Source organism: Nyctereutes procyonoides, unplaced genomic scaffold, assembly GCF_905146905.1.
Source record: "Nyctereutes procyonoides isolate TBG_1078 unplaced genomic scaffold, NYPRO_anot_genome, whole genome shotgun sequence".
Classification (NCBI taxonomy): domain Eukaryota; kingdom Metazoa; phylum Chordata; class Mammalia; order Carnivora; family Canidae; genus Nyctereutes; species Nyctereutes procyonoides.
This window is the reverse complement of record NW_026575122.1, coordinates 28,511,853-28,535,490: the sequence shown is the minus strand read 5'-3', so window position 1 is coordinate 28,535,490 and position 23,638 is coordinate 28,511,853. Positions and strand designations below refer to the sequence as shown.

The window sequence follows — 23,638 nt, the reverse complement described above, 5'->3', positions numbered from 1 at the left end:
TGAATGTATCTGTTAAATCCAACTGATCCAGTGTGTCATTGAAAGCCACTGTTTCCTTGTTTTCTGTTTTTTAATTTATTTTTAAAGACTTTTACTTATTTATTTGAGAGAGAGAGAGAGAGAGAGAGAGAGAGAGAGAGAGAGCATGAGCAGGGTAAGGAGCAAAGGGAGAGGCAGACTTCCCACTGAGCTGGGAACCTGATGTGGTGCTTGATCCCAGGATTCTAAGATCATGACCTGAGCCGAAGGCAGTCGCTTAACGGATAACCCACCCAGGTGCCCCTGGTCTTCTGTTTAGATGGTTTGTCCATCAATGTAAGTGGAGTGTTAAAGTCCCCTACTATTATTGTATTATTATTGATTAGTTCTTTTATGTTTGTTATTAATTGTTTTGTGTATTTGAATGCTCCCATTATGGGTGGGTAAATACTTACAATTATTATATCTTCTTGTTGTATTATCCCCTTTATGATTATATAACGTCCTTCCTTATTACAGTCTTTGTTTTAAAGTCTATTCTGTCTGATATAAGTATTGCTACTCCTACTTTCTTTTGACATCCTGTTTGCATGATAAATGCTTCTCTATCCCCTCAGTTTCGATCTGCAGCTGTCCTTTAAGTCTAAAATGACTCTCTTGGGGATCCCTGGGTGGCGCAGCGGTTTGGCGCCTGCCTTTGGCCCAGGGCGCGATCCTGGAGATCCGGGATGGAGTCCCGCATCGGGCTCCCGGTGCATGGAGCCTGCTTCTCCCTCTGCCTGTGTCTCTGCCTCTCTCTCCTTCTCTCTCTGTGACTATCATAAATACATTAAAATAAAATAAAATAAAATAATAATAAAATGACTCTCTTGTAGACAGTAAATAGATGGGTCTTATTTTTTAATCCATTCTGCCACCCTATCTTTTGATTACAGCATTTAGTCTTTTGATCCTTTTATTTTATTTTAAGATTTATTTAATTATTCATGAGAGAGAGAGAGAGGCAGAGACACAGGCTGAGAGAGAAGCAGGCTCCTCACAGGGACCCCGATGTGGGACTCGATCCCCAGACCTGGGATCATGCCCTGAGCCAAAGGCAGACGCTCAACCACTGAGCCACCCAGGGGTCCCTGTTTTGCTCCTTTTAAGATTTTTTTTCTTTATCACTATACTTTGCCATTTTAATTACTATATGTCTTGGTGTTGGCCCGCTTTTGTTGATTTTGCTGGGGGTTCTCTGTGCCTCCTGGATCTGGATATCTGTGTCCTTCCCCAGATTAGGGAAGTTTTCAGCTATTATTTCATCAAATAAGTTTTCTAACCTCTTTTCTCTCTTCTTCTTCTGGGACTCCTATAATATGAATGTTATTACATTTGATAGAGTCACTGAGTTCTCTAAGTCTATTCTCATTTTGCATAATTCTTTTTGCTCTCTTTTGTTCAGCTTGATTACTTTCCATTACTCTGTCTTCTAGGTCATTAATTCCTTCCTCTGATTCTTCCAGCCTGCTGTTCATTCTATCAAGTGTGTTTCTGATTTTGTTTATTGAGCCCTTTATCTCTGCTATGTTATTCCTTATCTCTGTGTTAAGGGTCTCACTGATGCCTTCCACTCCTTTCTCAAGTTCAGCAAGTATCTTTATGATCATTACTTTAAATTCTGGGGGCGCCTGGGTGGCTTAGTTGGTTAAGCATCTGCCTTCAGTTTGGGTCATGATCCCAGGGTCCTGAGATCGATCCTCATGTAGGGGGTGGTCCCTGCCCAGCAGGGAGTTTGCTTCTCCCTCTCCTTCTGCCTACCACACCCGCGTGTACTCTCCCTCTCTCTCTCTCAGATAAATAAAATCTTTAAAAAAATAAATTCTGTATGAGGCATGTTACTTATATCTGTTTCACCTAGATCTCTGGCCATGACCTTGTCCTATTCTTTCATTTGGGACAAATTCCTCTGTCTTCCCACTTTGTTAGAGTCTCTATGCCTGCTTCTCTGTTAGAAAAGTTAGCTGTTCTTAAGGGTAATGGCCTTATGAAGAAGAGGTCCTATAGTGCCATGCCATGTAGTTTGCCCTGTTCCCCACCACTGGGGAACTGGCACTTTAGGGCATGTCTCCAATATGTGCTGTATATGTTCTGCTGTTGTGTCCTGGCCATTTTATCCTTCACACTAGTTGTCTGCTGAGGCTCTCTTTGTCTGTTGTGGCCAGTGTTTGGTCCCTGGCCTGAATGTGGCACATTTTAACTAGGTGTGTTCTGATCAGTTTGTGAAATGAGATCTGTCACCACTGCTATGGGAACCAAGGCCCTGCAAAATTGCCAGATCTCATGAGCAGGAGTCTGTGCTGGTTTTCTCAGGGAGAAGGCCTGCCATGCTGGTCCTGAGGCAAGTGTGACTGAGAAAGGTAGTTCCACCAGAGAATGGGGAATGGGGGCTGGGGGAGAGGCAGGGCTGGGTGTAAGCAAGTTAAGTAGTGAGTGTTCATGCTGCACTGATTTCCACAGATGGCCCTGTACTTATGGTGGGGGTGGGGGTGGATGGCACCTGACAGTTCCTTTTTTTCCCAGAGGGGTCTCTCTGTGAACACTGCCTCTCTGGGACATGCTCGGGGATAAATAAATAACCTCCCCAATGTGTGCCCAGGAGCTCTTTAGATTGATGCTTCCACTCTGTATGTTCAAGGCTATTTGACCTGCCTTCTCTCCAAAAGCAGTCTCAATGCCTGAGAGGCTCTCCCTGAACCAAGCCAGCTGTCCAGGCTTGAAGCCCCACTGGTTGCAAGAACTCATGAAATTCAGTCCCTCTCTCTTTCCAAGCCAATTGCTCTGAGGGTTCCCTTCCTTGTGCACTCCCCCGGTGTGCTAGTATGTTTCTTGCCCTTCTCTACACCCAAACCTCCCTCCCCACTGTACTGGCCATGAGATCTGTTTCTCTCTCAAACCTAGTCTCCACACTTCCTACCTTCTTTGATGTGGCCTCTTCTCTACTTTTAGTTGTAGAGTTTATTCTACATCTTCAGGTCAGTTTCTGGGGTATTTAGGATGATTTGATACTTATCTAATTGTATTTATGGGACAAGGCAAGCCTAGGGTCCTCCTCATTGACCAGTGTCTTCTCCTCTTTTCTTTTCACTTTTGGGATAGTATCTTTTTTTTTTTTAAGATTTTATTTTTAAGTAATCTTCACACCCAACATGGGGCTCAAACTTACAACCCTGAGATCAAGAGTCACATGTTCCACTGACTGAGCCAGCCAGGTACCCCAATAGTATCTTTTGATGCACAAAGATTATTACTTTTGATGAAGTCCAATTTATTTTTTCTTTTGTTGTTTTGTGCTTTTGGTGTCAAACCTAAGAAACCATTTCCTAATGCAAGGTCACAGAGACTTATGTCTGTTTCCTTCTAAGAGTTTTATAATTATCAGTCTACAGTTAAGTCTTTGAAACATTGTGGGTAAATTTTTGTATATGGTATAAGAAAAGGCTCCAAATTCATTATTTTGCATGTGGTTATCCAGTTGTCCCAGTGCCATTTATTGAAAAGAGTCTTCTTTTTCCACTGAATAATCTGGACATCTTTGTTAGAGAAAACCAGCTGACCATAGATACCTAGATTTATTTCTGGACTCTCTATCTTGTTAATCTATATGTCTATCCTTATGCCAGTAGCATACTGTTTTGCTATTATTGTAGCTTTGTAGTAAGTTTTGAAATTGGAAAGTGTGAGCCCTCCAATTTCATTGTTCTTCAAAATTATTTTGGCTGTTCGTGGTCCTTGCCCTTTCATATAAATTCGGATTGTCCATTTCTGCAAAAAAGGCAGTTGGAATTTTGATAGGGATTTCACTGAATCCATATCAATTTGGGGACTATTTCCATCTTAGCAAAATTAAACCTTCCAATCCATGGAAACAGGATGTTTTTCCTTTATTTAGATCTTTAATTTCTTTCAAGAATGCTTTAGAGTTTTCAGTATACAAATCTTGTACTTAGGTTAAATTTATTCTGAAGTATTTTATTCTTTTTTTGATGCTATTATAAATGGAATTATTTTCTTGATTTTATTTTTGGACTGTTCATTGGTAGTGTATAGAAATATAATAGTTTTTACATATTATTAATCTTATATCCTGCAACTTTGCTAAACTTGTTTATGAGCCCTAAGAGTTGTTTTGGCTGTTGCTGTTGTTGTGTGTGTGTGTGTGTGTATGTATTCTTAGGAGTTTCTACATATAAAATCATGTCATCTGTGTACAGAGATAGTTTTACTTCTTCCTTCAGATCTGGATGCCTTTTATTTCTTTTTATTGCCTCCAGTACAATAATAAATAGAAGTTGTGAGAGCAGACATCTTTGCTTTATTTTTGATCTTTGGGGGAAAAGCATTCAGTTTTTCACCATTAAGTATGATATTAACTGGAATTTTCATAGATGCCCTTCATAATGTTGAGTAAGTTCCCTTCTATATATACTTTGTTGAATTTTTTACTTTTTAGTCAGGAAAGGATGTTGGATTTTGTCAACATCCATTGAGATGAGCATGCGGTTTTTATCTTCTATTGTTATGGTGTCTTACATTGGTTGATTTTCTGTTAATCCAATCCTCAATCTTAAGATATGCAGTCGTCTATTTTTTTTTTTACTGGAATAAAATTTTATAGCCAAGAATATACTACTCTTCTGTTTCCTTCCTAGGGAAGTATAACTGTTCATTTTAATAGTTTGAAAAAATAGTGCATCAGTCACAGCTGGGTTAACAATGTCCAGACAAAAATATTTTAAGGGTTTATTTTGACTAAAAAGCAAAAACTTTCATAATATAAAGGTGTTGGAGAATTTGAAAAGCAATCTTTTTGAAAATCTAGTATAATAAATTAAGCTGAGGGGTAGTTGACATATTAAGGTACCTCATCTCTTAATATCTATAACTTTTATTATTCTGTTCTTCATGTCCTACAATTTATGCAAAAATGGCTATACAAGATGTTGAAATCTTATTTAAAAACTGTTATAAGACACTTTCATGCTGCAGAAACTCTTTGGTCTCTGAGCATTCCATTCAAGCAGGTATTACTGTGTTAGACTGATATAAACATTTTAAACATTATAATTATCTAATATCTAACACACAGAGAGTAGGATCTTGCTTCCAATGTATTGAATGATAACAGTTTAATTTCCTGGCAAAGTCATCTCAATCCCAATGTAATCTAAAGAACCAGAGGAACAGTGGACAGATTCACAGGTCTCTCATGACATCAGTTTCTTTAGCAACAAAATGTAGCAGGTTAACTTAGTGACATATTAGTCACTTTGTAAATATTTTGGTTGCTGTATTAATTTTAACCAATGTTTTATGATTGAAAAATTAAAAATTAATAATTAAAGATTTTTATATTAAGAAAAAAGAAGTAAATTAAGGTTAGAATGGAATTTTAAAACTAAAATTCAATATAACCCCCCAAAAAATTTTTAAAAGAATAAAATTCATTATAGATAGAGATATGAATTTCTATTATAATTTTTTTCTGTGCCACCAAGAAAATCACATTAAAAAAGTCCCACAGAAATTAGGGAGCGTGACAAAACATGAAAGACTCCTAACTCTGGGAAACAAGGGGTAGTGGAAGGGGAGACGGGTGGGGGGATGGGGTGACTAAGTGATGAACACTGAGGAGCGTATATGATGGGATGTGCACTGGGTGTTATACTAAACGTTGGTAAATGAACTTCAATAAAAAACAGTCCCCCAAAACATTTTATGTCATCCATATTCTGAAAAAATTTTAAGAAAAACAATGGCAATATCAGAAATGATCTCACTATGTGTTATGTTTTCTCCTTTGCCTCAATTTTAAGAAATAAATAATTCAAGAGAAATACTGAAGATAATTTATTCTCTGAAGAAATGTGACCGTGGATCAAAGGTGCAGTAATCCACCTGACACTCATAGTATTTGTATAATTATATTTACTTACAGAGCTTGTTTGAAAGGATTTCCTTTCCTCAAGATGATGCTAAAAAAGTCTTTATCTTATTGCTTTAAAAAGACCACAATAATCATCACAGTGAAAAAAATAAGCAGTTTAATATAGATGAAACTCTACTGAAGAGTTCTGAGATTTTTCCTTAGCATTATGGGGTAAATGTGATATAAAGAGAATAAATTTTGGAATTAGATCCCTTCTCTCAATAATCTTGGGGAAGTTCCTTAGTAACAAGACACAATGTCCTACCTATACCATAAGGTAATAATAACAGCTCCATGGTTTGTTTGAGGATTAAAAGAAAGAATGTGTGTTGAAAAGTGACACAATCAAGAACAGTCATTATTATTAATATTACTGACATTAATCTCTTTTAAAATGCCATCGATTTAGTTCATCTATCGACCCAAAACTTTTTGAACTTATTATGTTAGACACTGTGAATGTTCCAGTATTGGCCATGAAAGAAACAAGTAGTTTAGCAGATAAGGAAAGTTGGATATGTAAGAAAATAATTACAATATGGTAAGGTAAGTGTTTTAATCACGAACCATACAGGGGACTGTGGGAGGCCTGAAGAATGACTGGAGTTCTGTTTTCAAGGTCACTAATGACCTAATTGTTTGATAAAATAGTTTATAATCCCTTGCCTTTATGTTAGCAAGATTAGGTGGCACAGTTTGGAACACAAGTCTCTTCACTGCTCTACTACTCCTGTGTAATCCCGGAGTTAAGTTCCCTTTTCTTTACACATGAGAATTGAATTAAATTTCAAAGAAAAATTGTAAGATGTATATGCTACAAACAACTACAATCTTTAGCCTCTTCTCAGCATTCTAAACTATGGAAATACTAGGATTCCACTTTCTCTTTAATTTTAATGCCTACCAGTGCCTTATCTGGGAAACAAAGAAACCTCTGCCCTTCAGGAATTCTGAGAGCTGACTGAGCTAGCTAAATTGCATGCCTGTTAGTGGTACCCTCAGAGATCCAAAACTAAAAGGCAAAGGACACCTGATCAGTGTTTACTCTTATAAACTTCACAGTTGTTCATATTATATATAAGACATTTAATAGTGGAACAAATGTAATCATTTTTCCATTTCTAATTTGCGAGCTCTTTTAAGGCTAAATATACATTTTAGTTTTTGAAACGATAATTTTCTCTGTTTTTTATTTCTGTCTAGAGCTAAAGAACAGAGCTAAAAGACATCAGAATTTCATATGGCTAAAAAAAAATCTTATTATGAGCTAATAAATACAATATAGTCTTTCCATCTCCCCACACATGTACTATTTTATTCCACTAAGATATTTGCATTGCTAAGACATAATACAACTGTAATTTCAATTATAGTGTTAAGGTTTCGAGTGTCAAAATTAACAGACCTAGTTTTCCGATTTGAAATAGCTGTGAATTATCTCTCTATTATGGAATGATTGTGATATTATGTGTGTGTGTGTGTGTATGTGTATATTTTAACCTTATGTGTCTGGTGACTAAAAATTCTTGTAAGAATGAATAAGGACTTAAATTACATTTTATCTTCTCCTGAATGTAATTGTTTTAGGACAAATTGAAGTACATTTCCAGCTCTTACAAAATTGGCAAGACACAAATGAAATACCACAGAGATAGGAGTCCTGGGGTTGTGAACCAGAAGTGAGATATCTATCTGTAACCTCAGCTTTTCTCTTTCCATGTATCTCTCCCCCCGCACCTCCCCGCCATTATATTAGCAGTGAAACTGCAAGACTAGGCCTTGCAGACCCAGAGATCTCCCTGCTATCTGTGGGATGGATACAAAAATGCTACACTGAAAGGGCAATATTCATAAGAAAAATTTTCAAAGTAGAATATGCCTTGAATATCTGAAGAGTAAATTTCTTTCCAAATTTATGCTAGCAGCTCAACCTTGTTAAAGAGACTTATTTTTGTATCTTGTCATTGCTCTAATTTTGACCTAAATATAGATGTTTCACTTTCTGCAAAGCATGTTCATGAAAAGTTGAATGAACATATATGATATTTTGGAGAACCAACTTTACTTTTCTACTGGCTAATATTTCACTTTCAGAAATGTCAGCTCTGACACCAACAATTTAGCTTTCAGTTGTTTCATTTAACCTTTCTGTGAAATAGTCAAAGGTCTACAAATAAACATTTAAATGCTCTAGGGGAACCTCTGAAAGAAACCCCGTATGTAATTCTTTTATTAATGAAAAATTGTTTTGTAATGCATCCAATTCTGAAGTCTTCTGGTTTCCTGGTCATCAAATAGAAAAGAATAATCTCAGGCAACTTTTGCCAGTAAGAGAAGGTATATCTTATTGTCTCAAGAGAAAATAAGGCTAGATTCATTGGGAAGTTTTATAGTCAAAACACTAACAATTTCCAGCCATGAACATATTTTACTGGCTTGCCCTTCTAGAAAACACAAGGTATTTAAATGAAGTATAATCAACATTTTGTACACCTTCAATGGCATCTGTGGTTACTCATTGCCAAGGGACTAATGGCAAAGCTATAACATAGTAACACACAGGAAAATGAAATTAGAAAAGTCAAGCCCTTGAAATGGATTAAGGATAATCTCACACTAACTGTATCAAATTGGTTGGCTTAACAGTTTATTAATATTTGGAAGACAACACTGTGCACCATTTTGGTGACAGGATTACTCTTCCCTCCAGAGCCTAATGTGACAAATGATTGGGATTTCTTCTGCCCTTATTAATTGTCTTTAAGCCCTTGTTCTTTTCCTTAATATCCTGAAGAGTCAAGAGCTTTCTAATTAGACCTTTTGGCCATGAAAAAAAAAATTTTAAAGAAGATGAAAAATGTGGTCTTAAATCTATTCTGACCATATAAAACTTGATATATGATATATGCAAACATAAATGTATGATTAAATGTATTCAGATTCAGATGAGAAAATCTTTTGTAATGAAACTATATGAATAATTCTAAAACTTGCCTTACACAGCTAGTTAGCTAAGTAACATTTTCCACAAATCCCATTTTCTGGCTCTACATATGGTTTCAATGTTTTACTATTAGATTTAGAATACTCCTGTTAAAATATTGATCCTCTTTTATATAATGAGTTTCTGATTAGAAAAAGAAAAATCCACCTTAACAAGTATAGTACAAAGCATCTTTTTTATCTATTTATTTATTTTTGTATATTTTTTTAAATTGGAGTTTGATTTGCCAACATATAGTATAATACCCTAGCACAAGGCATCTAGACAATTCTTTTTTTTTTTCATCTAAACAATTCTTCATGGTATCCTAAGGCTTCCGTGTTATCCAATGGGTGATATGTTAGTAAAACAATGAAATGTTCCATGTGCCTTCTCATTACCATCCATCATCCAACAGCTGTAAAATCACCAGCTGCTAGGAAAAAGGAGAACTGCATAGTCCTCTCCAGCTGCAGAGAAAAAGCTTAAGATGTCCTTTTCACATAATGTCTGGGATCCCAGTAGGCTGGAGTCAAAGTACAGTTTTCCTTGTCACAAAACCCCTATCCTTGTAAACATGTCAAACAGCACATCAGCTATAATTTATTTTTGTTGTTATTGGGGAAGAAGTGTATGTGGGAGAAGTAGTAGAAGTGGCTGAGGTCATGTAATATAGTAACAGTAACGTCAATAGTGGCTACTATATGCCAGGCACTGGCTATCATAACTCAAATCCTCACAGTAACTATATCAAGTAAATCTTATTTTCTTGGGAAACTGAGGTTCAGTGAGACTGAGTAGCTTAGCAAATGCCGTAGTGAATCAAATCCAGATCTGATTCCAAAGCTAGGGTCTTAATCACTGCACTGTTCTGCCTTCCACTAAAATGAACAGATGAGGGAAAATGGAAATGGTAAAGAATAAACGGAAGGTCCTGGAAAGAGGGGGAAGCATGAAGAAGGAAGCATGGAGAAGACACAGGAGGAGTGTTTCAAGGTAATTTAAGCTGCTAGCTTGTACCCCCACTTTGTGCCTTTTTCTGCTCCCCTCTCCCGTGGAAAGAATTGACCCTAAAATCTTAGATAGCCTGAGAAACAGTGTGTCATTTCCATTAATTATCTATTATCAGCCATTAAAAATTCTAGCCCACAGAATCAGACTTCGTTAATTAATCACTCATCCTGACAACAATATTAGCTGTAGATGAATTGGCATAGTCTATAAAGCAGCAGTGCTCAAACTTTAGCAAGCACTGAAATCACCTGGGCCCCATCTCTAGAGGTTCTGATTCAGCAGGTCTGGGGTAGGGCCTGAGAAGTAATTCTAACAAGTTCCCAGGTAATGCTGGTGCTGCTGGTTCAGGACCACACTGAGAATGACTCCCATAAATAAAAGCTGTGCTAAAGGTAGTTAGATTTATATACACATGCCTATCACAAGTTTCTCAAGAGGCAACCTTCCATTGTGCGGGCACAGTTTATAAATCCCGTAATTTATAGCAGCATATGTAAAATGAATAGTGTTCGTACAAATGTAGCAGGACAATTGACCATGTGGCCATGTTAGTAATTAGCCAAAAGACTATGCTCTTAATGTGCAGTTTGCTCACCTGAGCAAGTGTGGGAATAGGAATATCACATTTATAAAAGGCAACCATGCCTGAATTTAATATCAGCTCTTTATAATCCAGAAAAAAAAAACACATAAAAGTAAAACACTTAAGCTTAGGGATGGAAAAATCTGAACCTAGAACTATTCCCGTTTCCAACCATAAACCTCTGCTGGTCCAATTACTTATGGCTTAAAAAACAAAAAATATTTTAAGAGAGTAAAGACGACAAGAATATTCATTGGACTGGATCCCTGGAAGCCAAAATACCCTTAACCACTTAGCCTGTTTCTTATCCCTTACCCTGCCATGGCTCTAAGTTTGACTTAGTCTTGCCTAGTTTTGGCACATGCTGTAGTTATAATACTAGGGGCTATCACCACTGCTGCTGAAATCCATATGAGAATTGGATGAGAGACACACACATATGAGAATTTATTCATGAGAGACACACACAAAGAGAGAGAGGCAGAGACACAGGCAGAGGAAGAAGCAGGCTCCATGCAGGGAGCCTGATGTGGGACTCGATCCCAGGTCTCCAGGATCAGGCCCTAGGCTGAAGGTGGCACTAAACCACTGAGCCACCCAGGCTGCCCAACAAAGTTTTTAAAAAATGAAAAAACACTTACTAAATAATACCCTTTACTTGGTTAACCAGCTCCTTTCTATAAGCTAACAGTTTTCTTTTGGGGGGCAGGGAGTGAGGTCCAACAGTAACTTTATTATAACAGAGAACCCAGGCTGCAATAAATCTACATGACTAGAGCAGATGGTTGTTATCTTTCCAGAAGATGAAGCCTGAGCCCAGCTGGCAACACACAAAGGTTAAGACCGAGGTCAAGAATATCCTCTTTCCTGGTATAACCCTGCATTACCCGACTCATGATGTGAGATGAGAGATTGCCCAACCACACTGAATGGAAGGATGAGGTCCCACTGGGCAGAGGCAACAACCCAGCAGGAGATATTTAAATTATCCCCCAAAAAGATGCTGAAATAAGGTGTAGTTGCCTACTCTCACTATTCTTTGCTGAGAAAGATGAGGTTATGGGATGAATAGCAAATTATGTCCTTCATTCTTCAGATAAATAAATCCCGAGGAGATGGGGTAAATGGCCAATCAAGCAGTAGTACAAGTTGAAAATTGAAGCTAGCCATAGATCTTCATGTCTTAGGAAAAGAGCAGCAAGGATAAGGGAAAAGAGAGGAGCATTAAAATGCCTGGAGGCATTATAAAAGAGAAACTTCTTTCTTTTCTTCTTGAACAAGACAGGAAACAGCATCTTTTATTTTCCTTGATGCAGTGGCAGCAGACCCTGGTTTTCATAAAACACCCTGGATTTCAGTTAATATGGTCTGTTGATAAGATTGCTCAATCACGGGAAAACAAACAGGCTGGCCATTAATGTTAGGACTAGGTCTCTCACAAAGCCTCTCACAAGGGCTATGTCTCACGCTGGGTCCACAGAGGAACTGTCAACATCATAAGGTGCTTCATAAAACTTCTGCAGTACTGCAATGGCATGATTAAAGGGTTTTATAAGGAGGTGACTTCCTTGTAGATGGTGACTATTTCAGAAAAGTTATGTATAAAAAGATGGGGAGAGTTTGGTTTCAAGCCACATAGTTTCAGACACCAGCTACAGATTCCTCTGTCCCATTTAATTACATGTTCTTTTCTGAGAAACGTATTTAATCACTGTGGTTGAAAGAAATGATCCACTCATCACCTCCACCCTCCCTCATCCGGTGAATCTCACAAGTTCAGAGGCTGAAGACAAGACAGTTGCTTCTGTTCCCTCTCGTCAGGGAAATCACTTGGTGATCTAGTAAATGTCATGAGCAAGATAGCCAGCCCAGTTGTCTAAGATGACTCTTGCCATAGAGATGTAGCTGACCTCTGTCATGTAGATGGAGAACTTCTTGGTCAGCTTCTCCACCTGTTCAGACTTTAGCTCTGTGAAACAAAATATGCCAATCTGGTCAGGGATGTGCTGCCCATTGTGGGAGAAGTCTTTCTTTTTGAGGTTGGAGACCAGCTGATTCCGCATGCTAATGATGCAGTTGGCCATGACTTGCACTTCCTGCAACCATTGTTTTTGAAAATCCAGGCTGGTCAGAATGGTCAAGGCAACCTGAGCTCCACTGAGAGGGGGGCTGGAATACACAGGATGGATCAAGGTCTTCAATTGTGACTCCACCCCTCTGGCTTCATCCGCATCTTTGCAGACCACAGTGAAATCTCCCATTTGCTTACCATAGAAGCCCATGTTCTTGGTATAGGATTGGCAGAGACAAACATTAATGCCCTCTTCAGTGAAGTGGTGCACAGCCCAGGCATCTTTGTTACCATCACTACTGGCAAAGCTTTGGTAGGCCATGTCAAAGAATATAGAGAGATTCTTTTTTTCATTGCTCTTGCTGTTTGCTTCTATTACTCAGGATGAGGGTCCACTCCCATGGGATTGTGGGCAGACGTGTGCAAAATAACACTTTACTCTGGCATTTTTGAAATATCCTTGCTAATGCCTATGAAGTCAAAGGCCCAAGTCTTGGGGTCATAGTATTTATAACCTTGTAGCTGCATGCCAATGTGTCTGATGGTTTGAACGGAAAAACATCTTGGCTGAAATTTAAAAATCTTTACAGAAAACTAGCTCTGATCTCTAAGGCCTCAGTTCCAGAAATGGTCTGCACAGTGACGTACTGGCCAATTTTCAACAATTTGCTATTTGCTATTTGTGAGAATAGGGTTAGTTCTATAGATGCCTTGCAAAATTCAGCCAGTCCTGCAATGGGCAGATATTCTTTATCCAAATTTTTTGCAGCAATCTGGGTTTCTGCCTTTCAGACACGAGAAGGATGTAAGGCTTCCCATTATACTGGTAGGCACCCTCTACCAGAGTCTTCTTTTTTTACTGCTGATGTCTCATAGGCTTTTGTGACTCCCAGAATGGGATCTGGGGGCCGCATCCCCATGTGGGCTCATCAGGGGCTGACTCTTGCAGAGGCCAAGTGGTGAGGTTGGGGCGGAAGGTGATGGTGATTTTGGATAGGACCCTGCTGGAGTGCCACAATCCCAAGGTGGAAGAAGAGGTTCAGTCTGTAGTGCCAGAATGGAGTAGAGGGCTACAGGTGCCCACAACGAGGTCAGGCTGACGGTTTTCTTGCTCGCAGAAGACTGTATAGAATAGTTATATCTTAAGACTTTTGCAAAAGTTTCTGGCAACTCTGTATATTTATCCCTTATGGAATTTTTTAATAAAGAAATTTTTTAAGTCAGAAAGCCATTTTTTAATTTCTAAAGCTCTGGCATATATTTCTAGGGGATGCTGATGGTCACCTGCCACATCTATACCAGGTTGTCTGTGTAGTCAGCAAACAGCCTGGTCATTAGCAGACTAGGCCAGAGGGGTGCACTGGGGCAGCTCTGACTTGCTGCTGCTCCTGATAACTTCTTGTTTCAGTTCATCTACAATGATCTTGCTCTTCAGGTCCCAGATCTTGATGCTGTGACCCATGGCAGCACAGAGCCGGTGGTGGTGGGGGCCAAATCCCAGAGCATTGATAATGTCCCCAACATTGGGTATGTTGGATGTACAGGTGTATGAAGGTACTTGCCTTGGTTGAGGTCCCACAGCATGGCCTGGCCACTCTTGCCTCCAGAAGCACAGAGGAAATCATCTGGAGAGACAGCCACAGTGTTCAGGTGGCCCATGTGGCCAGAGCAGTTGGTCTTCAGCTTGCACTTTTCCAGGTTTTATACCCTGAACATCCTGTGGCTCATGAACAGAAGAAATTTATTTCTCACAGTTCTGGAGACTGGAAGTCTAAGGTCAGGGTGCCAGCAGGGTTGGGTTCTTGCAAAGACCCTCTTCTGGGTCACAGACTGCAGCCTGCTCATTGTATCCTCACGCAGCAGAAAGAGAGCTAGCTAGCTCTCTGGTCTCTGAAGGCCACTAATCCCATTCATGAGGGTTCTACTCTCATGACCTAATTACCTCCCAATGGCCCCACCTCCACACCCCATCACATTGGGATTAGGTTTTCAACATACGAATTTTGGAGGGACACAGTCAGTCCATTGCAGCCTGCGTGCCTCCTTTCACTCTCCTGTTCACTGAAATATTGGCATTCTACCTCACACAAACTTTCTAATTTACAATCTTGTAGATAGACCCATCTCTAGAATGAATGCATTATTTTCTATTTGAGTATTAACCGAATCCCATTAACTTAGGTATTACAAATTATTCCATCCTTATTTGTAGCAATGTTAGCTCAAAGATGCATTAGTGTCTGCAAACTAGTCTGTGTTTGTTGGGTGAGTGCTGCATTTTCTCTAACTTTGGAGCCTTAGCTTTGCTTCTAGAGCAATAGCATTGTTTTTCTGTTTTTGAAACACTGGCCACTGCCCTAGTCATTTTAGTTACCCCAAAGCTGTCCTGCACCCCAGAGACTTAGCCCCGTAAATACAAACTGTCCTGTTAGCTAACTGGTTCACAGTCCCTTATGGCCCTATCCTCTATTAGGGCTGGGAGAAAAGACAAATGTAATAGTCTACTCGCTAGAAAATGAAGCAAGGATACTTGGAAGTCTTTACATTTTTATTTATTTTTTGCTTTGATCAGAAGTATCAGAGTAAAGTATAACATTTAAAAATTGGAGTGCTCTCCTATTTGCCTTCTCTTTGCCTCATCCCTAGCCATCGTTCTGGGTGCGTCCCAATAAGGAACTTGCTGTCTGAGTCACTTTGTGTCCTTTTTTTTTTTTTTCTTTCTTTCTTTCTTTCTTTCTTTCTTTCTTTCTTTCTTTTTTTTTTTTTTTTGGAAGAAGGTGATGTGAGGACAATGACAGTAATTTTTCAACGTTTTTCTATTCCTCTGTTGCTATCATTCAGTCCAATACCTTACCAAACACTAGTCCTGGCTCAGGTAACACACTGTCCTGAGGATACAAAGATTATGTAGTCCCTGTCCTCAGAAGTTTGTGATCTCTCAGGAGATGCAGAATAGTAAAAGTTCAGAGGAAAGCATGAGGAGAAGTGTGAACCCAGAGGAAAGAGAGTTTAAGTATGGCTGAGGGTAAGAGGGGGTCAGTCCACTCCTCACAGAGAAGAATCACTATCTTTCTATTTTGCTGGACAGCAAAAGATACTAGGCATTAAACTGAGGTTCTTGTTTTTTCCACTTTAAAATCTACTCAACAATGGTCCCCATTGACTGTAAAAGCTGGCTCCTGTGTGATAATGCCACTAATATGATTATGCCAACCTCTCCTGCTGCTCACCTTACACTTCATATCTGAAGGTCAAGGTACTAAAAATTGGCATGGATATGTCCCAAGGAATCTGTCTATCATGCTTGACTATTTATAATCCTAAAATTGAAGATTAAAAAACAAGTTAAATGGCACTGTATAGGATGAGGATGGAGTCGGAGGAGTGAATCTGCAGAGGAAGAAACAGGAAGCATTATATGAGCATAGACCAGCCCTAAAGGAACTTAGATTACCAATGCCCAAAGCTTAAAGTAACTCACGGTTTGTTTCTCATAGGTGAGGAATTGTTTTACATACCACGTGGAATGCTCCTGGGGCCTTGACAGGTCTGAAGCCATCAACAGGTATGCATTGATCAGCATGGCCGTTACAGAAGCAGCTGCCCTTGACAATGAAATCATAAATTGCATAATGTGTAAAATGTTGGGGCTTTGCGGTCAGGTCGTTTCTCTGACACGGACAAGACTGTCGTTTCAACAGCTGTACACGGAGGTTGGTGATTTTCAGCTGCTCCTGCACCTTGGCACTGTAAGGGTTCTCTGCATCGTATGGTGGTGACAAAGCTCTGAAAATAACCTATAAAGGAAAAAAATACCATGAGTATATAGGACTACATACAAACCCCCAGTCATTTGCCCTATGTAGTCTTGCTTTGATTTATATCTTTTGTCATCTGCAAGTGATAAGGTAAGAGGCTTTTAGACCTTGATCACACAGGTGTGCTGCTTATTCGATGCAGAAGGATAAACTGAGGAAACAGCAGAGTCCTGACTCTTGAGATGAAGGCACCCATGCAAAGACTGGGAAGAGCATTCTGGGCAGAAGGAACAGCAAGTTTAAAGGCCTTGACGCTGAATCAAGCCTGGCTTTTTAAAAGAACAACAAGGCCAGTGTGACTGAAGTCCAGGAAACAAGGGAAGTTTTTAGAGAAGAGGATGGAGCCAGTACATGACAGATGACAGAGAGTCCTTTAAAGGCCATGGTAGTTATTCTAACTGTAGTAGGAAGGTCATATGCAGCCAAGTGATATTATCTGATTTACATTTTTTATTTACATTTTTTAAAAAGATAACTCTTGCTTCTGTGAGAAGAATGGATTATGAAGGCTGAAGAATAGAGGCAGGAGGACCAATTAGGAAGTGACTGCAAAACCAAGATCTAGGTACTTCTATTTCCAAATGAGGTGTGACCCTTTCGAAGACTAATCAATTATTAATTGGAGCCTCTGTTGCTACAAATACCTTTGGTTCTCCTTTCCTGGAGAAAGCTTCCAAGCTTCTGACACATTTTTGGAAGATTCTCGCTAGTAGCAAATATACAGTCCTTCCAGGGTGGATTTGATTTCTGAAATTAGTTAAAAGTCCCTTAAATCCCAATATAGAGAGTAAAATGGCTGATCAAGTTAGTTAACAGTACTTTGGTTAAATGTGAAGTATAAGTAATAAAACCGTTTTTCAACATGAGTATTATAGATAGACTCGAAAGGCAATTAAAAACTCTAGTTCTGAGGAGGAAACCAGAGGGAGGAAGATTCAGAAGGGATGGACTTTGGGCATGTCCATGTACCTATACATGATATGGGAGTAATAAAAGGAGCCCAGGAGTGGAGTGGTACAAAAACATGTCTAATGGATCTGTTAACTTTGAGGGAGTAGAGGCTGATGGAAGAGGAAATCACTGCCAGTGGAAACCAATAAATATAAAAAAGGGATTCCAAGCTATCTCATAAAATAAACAAGTATTATAAGGAGGCCAACACTAAGTTATACCATATAATGAAGATTAAAAAAAAAACCCAAACAAAACCTCAAACAATCTTGTTAATTTATATAATGAGAGACAAAGCTCCCCCGAAAAATTCTAAGGTATCTCTTGATTTTTAAAAGATATTTTAAAACTCTATTTGGAAATATTTTGATAGCCAAGTGTTTTAAAAATAAATTAATTATTTAAAAGTAGGCTTTGAATAAACTTCCACTTTGAGAGAATGTATCTAATAGTAGTTTTCCAGGAAAAAAATTCCTTAAGGTATACTTTGGATAGAAAAATTAATTTTAGAAATTGATTTTTGTATTGAAAGTATGAAAATGCAAGGATCAAGTGTGCAGTATCACATCTCCAGGTGCGGAACTGTCCTAAATGAAATATGACTTTGGGGGAGGGGGTGATAATTCAATGGATACTCTCCATCCAGCAGCTGGAGTGATTCTCTGTCCCCACCCAAATACCTCCCATTTCTCTCAAAATAAAATACAAAGTCCTTATAACAGCCTTGCCTCATTTTTGTTCTTAGTGCTTATTCCCAATTGACATACTGTAGTGGTAGCTCTAATGATTTACCATCTTCGCAGTCTAGAAAGTAAACTTCTTAAGGGTAATCACTAATCCCAGGACAGTGCCTGGCACACAGTCAATAGTCAATAAATTTTTGGTAAATGAATTGGTTATAACATGAATTGATTGATTATAACATTTGGTAAAGGAATTGATTGATTATAACATTGTTCTTGGCATTCAAGGTCTTAAAGGGATTCAGACACTGAATTCAAATTATAGCACTAGGAGGGAAGAGGTAGGAACCTGTATTATAAAAACAGTTATAAATAACTGAATTATTAATCAGTTTCTGCATTTCTAGCTATTTTTGAACTTGCAAAATTTGAAAAAAGTTGTACCCAAAGCTTTAACAATATTCTGCCCGATTTATTCACACGTAAAGTGGGAGAAAACAACATACGGAATAAAATTTTCCAACAAATAATATGTCACCTACTTGAAAGTCAATATAGAGGTATTATCTCTTTCACTTTTTACTTTTTTATTTATTTTTGAGACACAGAGAGAGGCAGAGACACAGGTGGACAGAGAAGCAGGCTCCCTGCAGGGAGCCTGATGTGGGACTTGATCCCATATCCCACCCCGGGATCACGCCTGAGCCCAAGGCAGACACTCAACCACTGAGCCACCCAGGAGTCCCACTTTTTAATTTTTTAAAAGAAAATTATTTTACTTAAACTCAATTAATGAACCTATAGTGTATTATTAGTTTCAGAGGTAGAGTTCAGTGATTCATCAATGGCATGTAACACCCAGTGTCTAGAAGTAATATCTCTTTTAATGAAAGCCTATATCCCAGCGTAATTTTATATTTGAATCATTAAACAAGTTAAAAACACTGAATCCACTGTGAGTTTTAAATGGGGCTTATTTTTCATGATACCCCAAATACTGGCACTCTGTTATACATCGGTGAAGAACTCTAAATAAAACCAATAATGTGGCTCCCTCCTGGATTATCAACCAGAGTAATGTAAGGGCATGGAAAAAGCCACAGTGATAACCAAGTTTAAGTGTTCCACCAAAAAGCCTATAGCATACTTCTCTAAATTGCAACCCACCCTTCCTTTTCCTCAACATTGGTAGCAACTATTTGCTCTCTCTGTTCCTATCACATATTTACCCTTGACATTTACCCTAGTTCCCTCTCCTCACCCCCTCATATAGTCCCTTCCCCATGAGAATTGCTTAGCACATGCAAGGCTGGAGGAAGACCCATCAAGGTTTGTAGGAACTTAGAAGGTCTCTTGCTTCCTGAACCCAGACTGTGGAAGCTGAATGGCGGCTCTGTGCTCAGTGTGCATGACACCACAGTTGGCACAGGGATATCAGCAGGGAAGGGACATCATGACCCCTGAGGCTGCATGCTGGAAAGGAGACAGCAAAGTGCCACAGACACAAAAGTGAACGGGAATTTAAACCATGAAATCTTTTTTCCAGAAAGGAGACGCCTTAATCTGATACTCTGGGAAATGGATCTACCCTTCGTCAGGAAACAAAGAGTGCGCCAATCCAGATGCTTCAAACTTTTGGCAGGTCGCCCTTTGGGTCCCACCCAGTTTTTCTTCAAACACCTCCAGAAGAAGCCTGCATGCCACTACTAAAATGAAGTAAGAAACAGTGTAGAAGCCCTCCTATCCTATCAGCCACTTCTGTATTTGTCCCCATCAGGAGCAGGATGTATCTATGAGCCCATCACTGTTCCTCTGTTGAGGGCTGCCTCTGAAGATATGCTCCTGACAAGACATAGTTAGAAAGCCAGAGCAGAACTAAGATCAAGCCTATGTTTCAGTGATTAATACTCTCACTACAGAGAAATCTGTCACTCAGAATGTAGGAGACACTAAGTATCTACAATGAGTTCCCCAAGACAGGCAGAAATAACACCAACTCCACAATATTTTCCCACCTAAACTTCTGTATATATACATATAGAATATAATGTAGACAGCTTTGTTTCAACTTAAAAATACTGTGTGAATTTTTTCCAACTCAATAAAAATATCTCTACATCAGTGGTTCTCAAAGTGTGGCCCCCAAACCAAGAACATCAGCATCAAACTGGGAACTAGTTAGAAGGGTAAATTCTATTTATTTATTTATTTGTTTGTTTATTTATTTATTTATTTAAGAGAGAGAGAGAGAGAGAGAGAGACCAGGAGGGAGAGGAAGAGGGAGAGAGAATCTGAAGCACACTCTGTGCCAAGCACAGAGCCTGATATGGAACTCAGCCCCACTACCATGAGATCGTAACCTGGTCCAAAAGCAAGAGTCAGGTGCTCAACCGACTGAGCCACCCAGGTGCCCCAGAAATGCAAACTCTTGAGCCCTATACCAGGCTGAATGATCAGAAGCTCTGGAGGTGGGGCCCAGCAGTCTGGGTTTCAAGAAGCCTTCCCGATGATTCTGATGCACAATAAAGTTTGAGAAACGCTCCTACATAATGTAAAAATCTGTTTAGAAATCCATTGTGTGATATGATATAATTTACTTAACCAGGCTGCTGTTGTTAGGCATCTAGATTGTCTCCAACTTTTCAATATAACCAATTCCAGTGAACAATTATATAACTAAAACGCAGAAGTTTATAATAATATACTGAAGATATATTTCCAAAAGTGAAATCAGTGGTTTCAATGAAATCCATAATTTAAAAACATAGCTGAGCTTCTGAATGAATCATAGGCCCTTTCCTACCTAATCTGTAGAATCTTCCCATTTCTCTGGTCTTGCCACACTTTCTAAGCCTGGAATCCCTCAAACTTTCCTAAGGATCTGGATTTTTACCTTAAGTTATGCCATTTTTTATGCCCAAGTCTAATAGAGAGATCCTTAAAAAGTTGCAAACAGGTTAGAATTACCTATATGTTTTCTTTTCTGACGCTCACTAATACTGAAAATTAGTTAAAATAGTATTCCATATGACTTATTTTTACTCTGAGATGAAACTTTCAACAGAGTATTAACACGATATGGACAGAATAAGAAGTAGAGTAAATATTAGATACATAATAGTCAAGGGATTCTGTTAGTATCAAACTCATACCCTAAATATTGCTCCATAACTAAAATTTTATCACCTATGTTATTAGATCACAATAACTCAAGAAACTTAGTTATCATATTTTTAAAAATTCTTTTTAGCTACTAGCTTGAGGAATATTTCAGATCCAAGTTGATTACCCATCTTGTGGATTCTGTTGGCACTTGTCTTTCCATGATTGCACTTTCACATTAGTAAACGTTATTGCGTATTTACTTGTCTGTATCGCATAATAGACTCTGCTCAATGGGCAGGAATCTTGTTGGTCTGGCTAACAGCTGTGTTCCCCAGCATGTCCCACAGTCTCTGGCATATTATAGCATTTCATGATTACATTGAATGAATAAGTGAATGAACTATTTTTCCAAATAGTATTTTTAAAAAGGAGAAATGAAATAGGGAACAGGATTTAGAAGAATACAGATGCCTGGGTGGCTCAGCGGTTGAGCATCTGCCTTTGGCCCAGGATGTGATCCTGGAGACCCAGGATCGAGTCTCACATTGGGCTCCCTGCATGGAGCCTGCTTTTGCCTCTGCCTCTGTCTCTGCCTCTCTCTCTGTGTGTGTCTCTCATGAATAAATAAATAAAATCTTAAGAAAAAAAAAAAGGATTTGGAAGAATAAAAAAAGCAAAATGTTCTTACCACAAGTTCTGCACTCCTGATGAAAAGTATATGAACACACACATATATGTATAAATACCTATGTAAAAATACGTAATACATTTCAAATGGTTTTATGGTTTCCTTTTCTTCAAGAGCACTCAAGATCTTTCATATTCTTAAGAAAATGGTTCAGACAGGCATGATTAAGCACCCAAACAACACATAGAAATATTAGGTCTTTTGGATGGTTTCTGGTCTAGTTTTCTTATTTACTAAAACTGGAAACTTTAGGATCATAACTGCAATGGTTCTTTAATGGGTTTTTTAAATTCTTGAATCTTCATGTTCTCAAAAAAGCATTTTACTTTCAATGATTTTTCTCGTGTTTTTCTATTTCATTTTTGCTTTTACTTCTATTACTCTTTTACTTACTTTGCGTTTAATTTTCTCTTCTTTTACTAGTTTTTTTTCTTTTACTAGTTTCTTAAAACAGAACTGTAGATCATTGATTTGAGGCCTTCCCCTCCCCACCAAATACTTCTTCAGTTGTATCCAATAAATTTTGATATGTTGTGTTTTCAGATCAAAATCCTTTCTAATTTCCCTTTTCATTTCCTTTTTGACCCATGAATTATTCAAAAGTATGTTATCCAATTTCTAAATATTTGTAGATTTCCCTGATACCTCCTGTTATTGATTTCTAATTTAATGCTTTTGTGATCAGAGAACATACTTTGTATGATTTGATTCTTTTATACTTATCAGTATTTGTTTTATGGTCTATCTTGATAAATGGTCCTTGTGCCCTTGAAAGGATTGTGTATGCTACTGTATTTGGTAAACTATTATATAAATGTTAATTAATTGGGTTAAGTTTGTTGACAGTATTAATCAAATCTTCTGTATCCTTACTGATTTTCTCTACTTGTTTTACCAATTATAGAGAAAAAGACCTGGAAAACTCCCAACTATATTTTTTCAACTAATCTGTTTCTTCTTGCAGTTTTTGCTTCATGTATTCTGAAGCCTTGCTATTAGGTCCACAAACATTTAGGATTGTTATATTCTCTTGATAAGTTAGCTCCTTTATCAATATGAAATGTCCCTCTTTATCTCTGGTAATACGCTTTGATCTGAAATCTACTTTTTCTAACAATAATGTAGCCACTACCAAAAGCTCTCTTTTATTAGTGTTAGCATGGTATGTCTTTTTCTATTCTTTTACTTTTATTTTTAAATTTATTTTATTTTTTAAAGATTTTTTAAAATTGTATTTATTCAGAAGAGACACAAAGAGAGGTAGAGACACAGTTAGAGAGAAAAGCAGGCTCCCTGTGGGAAGCCTGATGGGGGACTCCAGGATCCCAAAACTCCAGGATCACGACCTGAACCAAAGGCAGATGCTCAACCACTGAATCACCCAGGTGCCTCCCATTCTTTTACTTTTAACTTAATTATGCTTTTGTATTTAATTAATTAATTAATTAATTTATAGCAGTGGGAGGGGCAGAGGGAAGAGGAGAGAATCTCAAGAAGACTCCCTACTAAGTGTGGAGCCCAATGTAGGCTTGATCTCACAACCCTGAGATCAAGATCTGAGCTGAAATCAAGAGTTGGACACTTAACCAACTGAACCACCCAGGCACCCCACCCCAGTTATGTCTTTATATTTAAAGTTAATTTCTTGGGGCACCTGGGTGGCTCAGTCAGTTAAGTACCCAACCCTTGATTTCAGCTCAGGTCTTGATCTCAGGGTCCTGAGCTCAAACCCCATGCTCCCAGCATGGAGCCTACTTAAAAAAAAAAAATGTGAATTTCCTCAGTTGCATATTTT

At 38.4% G+C, this 23,638-nt stretch overlaps 1 protein-coding gene and 1 pseudogene across 2 annotated transcripts in view; both read right to left on the bottom strand.

The window, feature by feature from the left end:
• Positions 1-23,638, bottom strand: part of NTN4 (netrin 4) — a 121,974-nt gene that overhangs the window by 65,480 nt on the left and 32,856 nt on the right. For both annotated transcript variants that reach the window (XM_055336500.1, XM_055336501.1), the window contains exon 3: positions 16,117-16,395. In XM_055336500.1, the coding sequence (XP_055192475.1) occupies positions 16,117-16,395 (279 nt within the window). The remainder of the gene's footprint in view (positions 1-16,116; positions 16,396-23,638) is intronic.
• LOC129516933 (aspartate aminotransferase, mitochondrial-like) lies at positions 12,354-13,518 on the bottom strand (annotated as a pseudogene).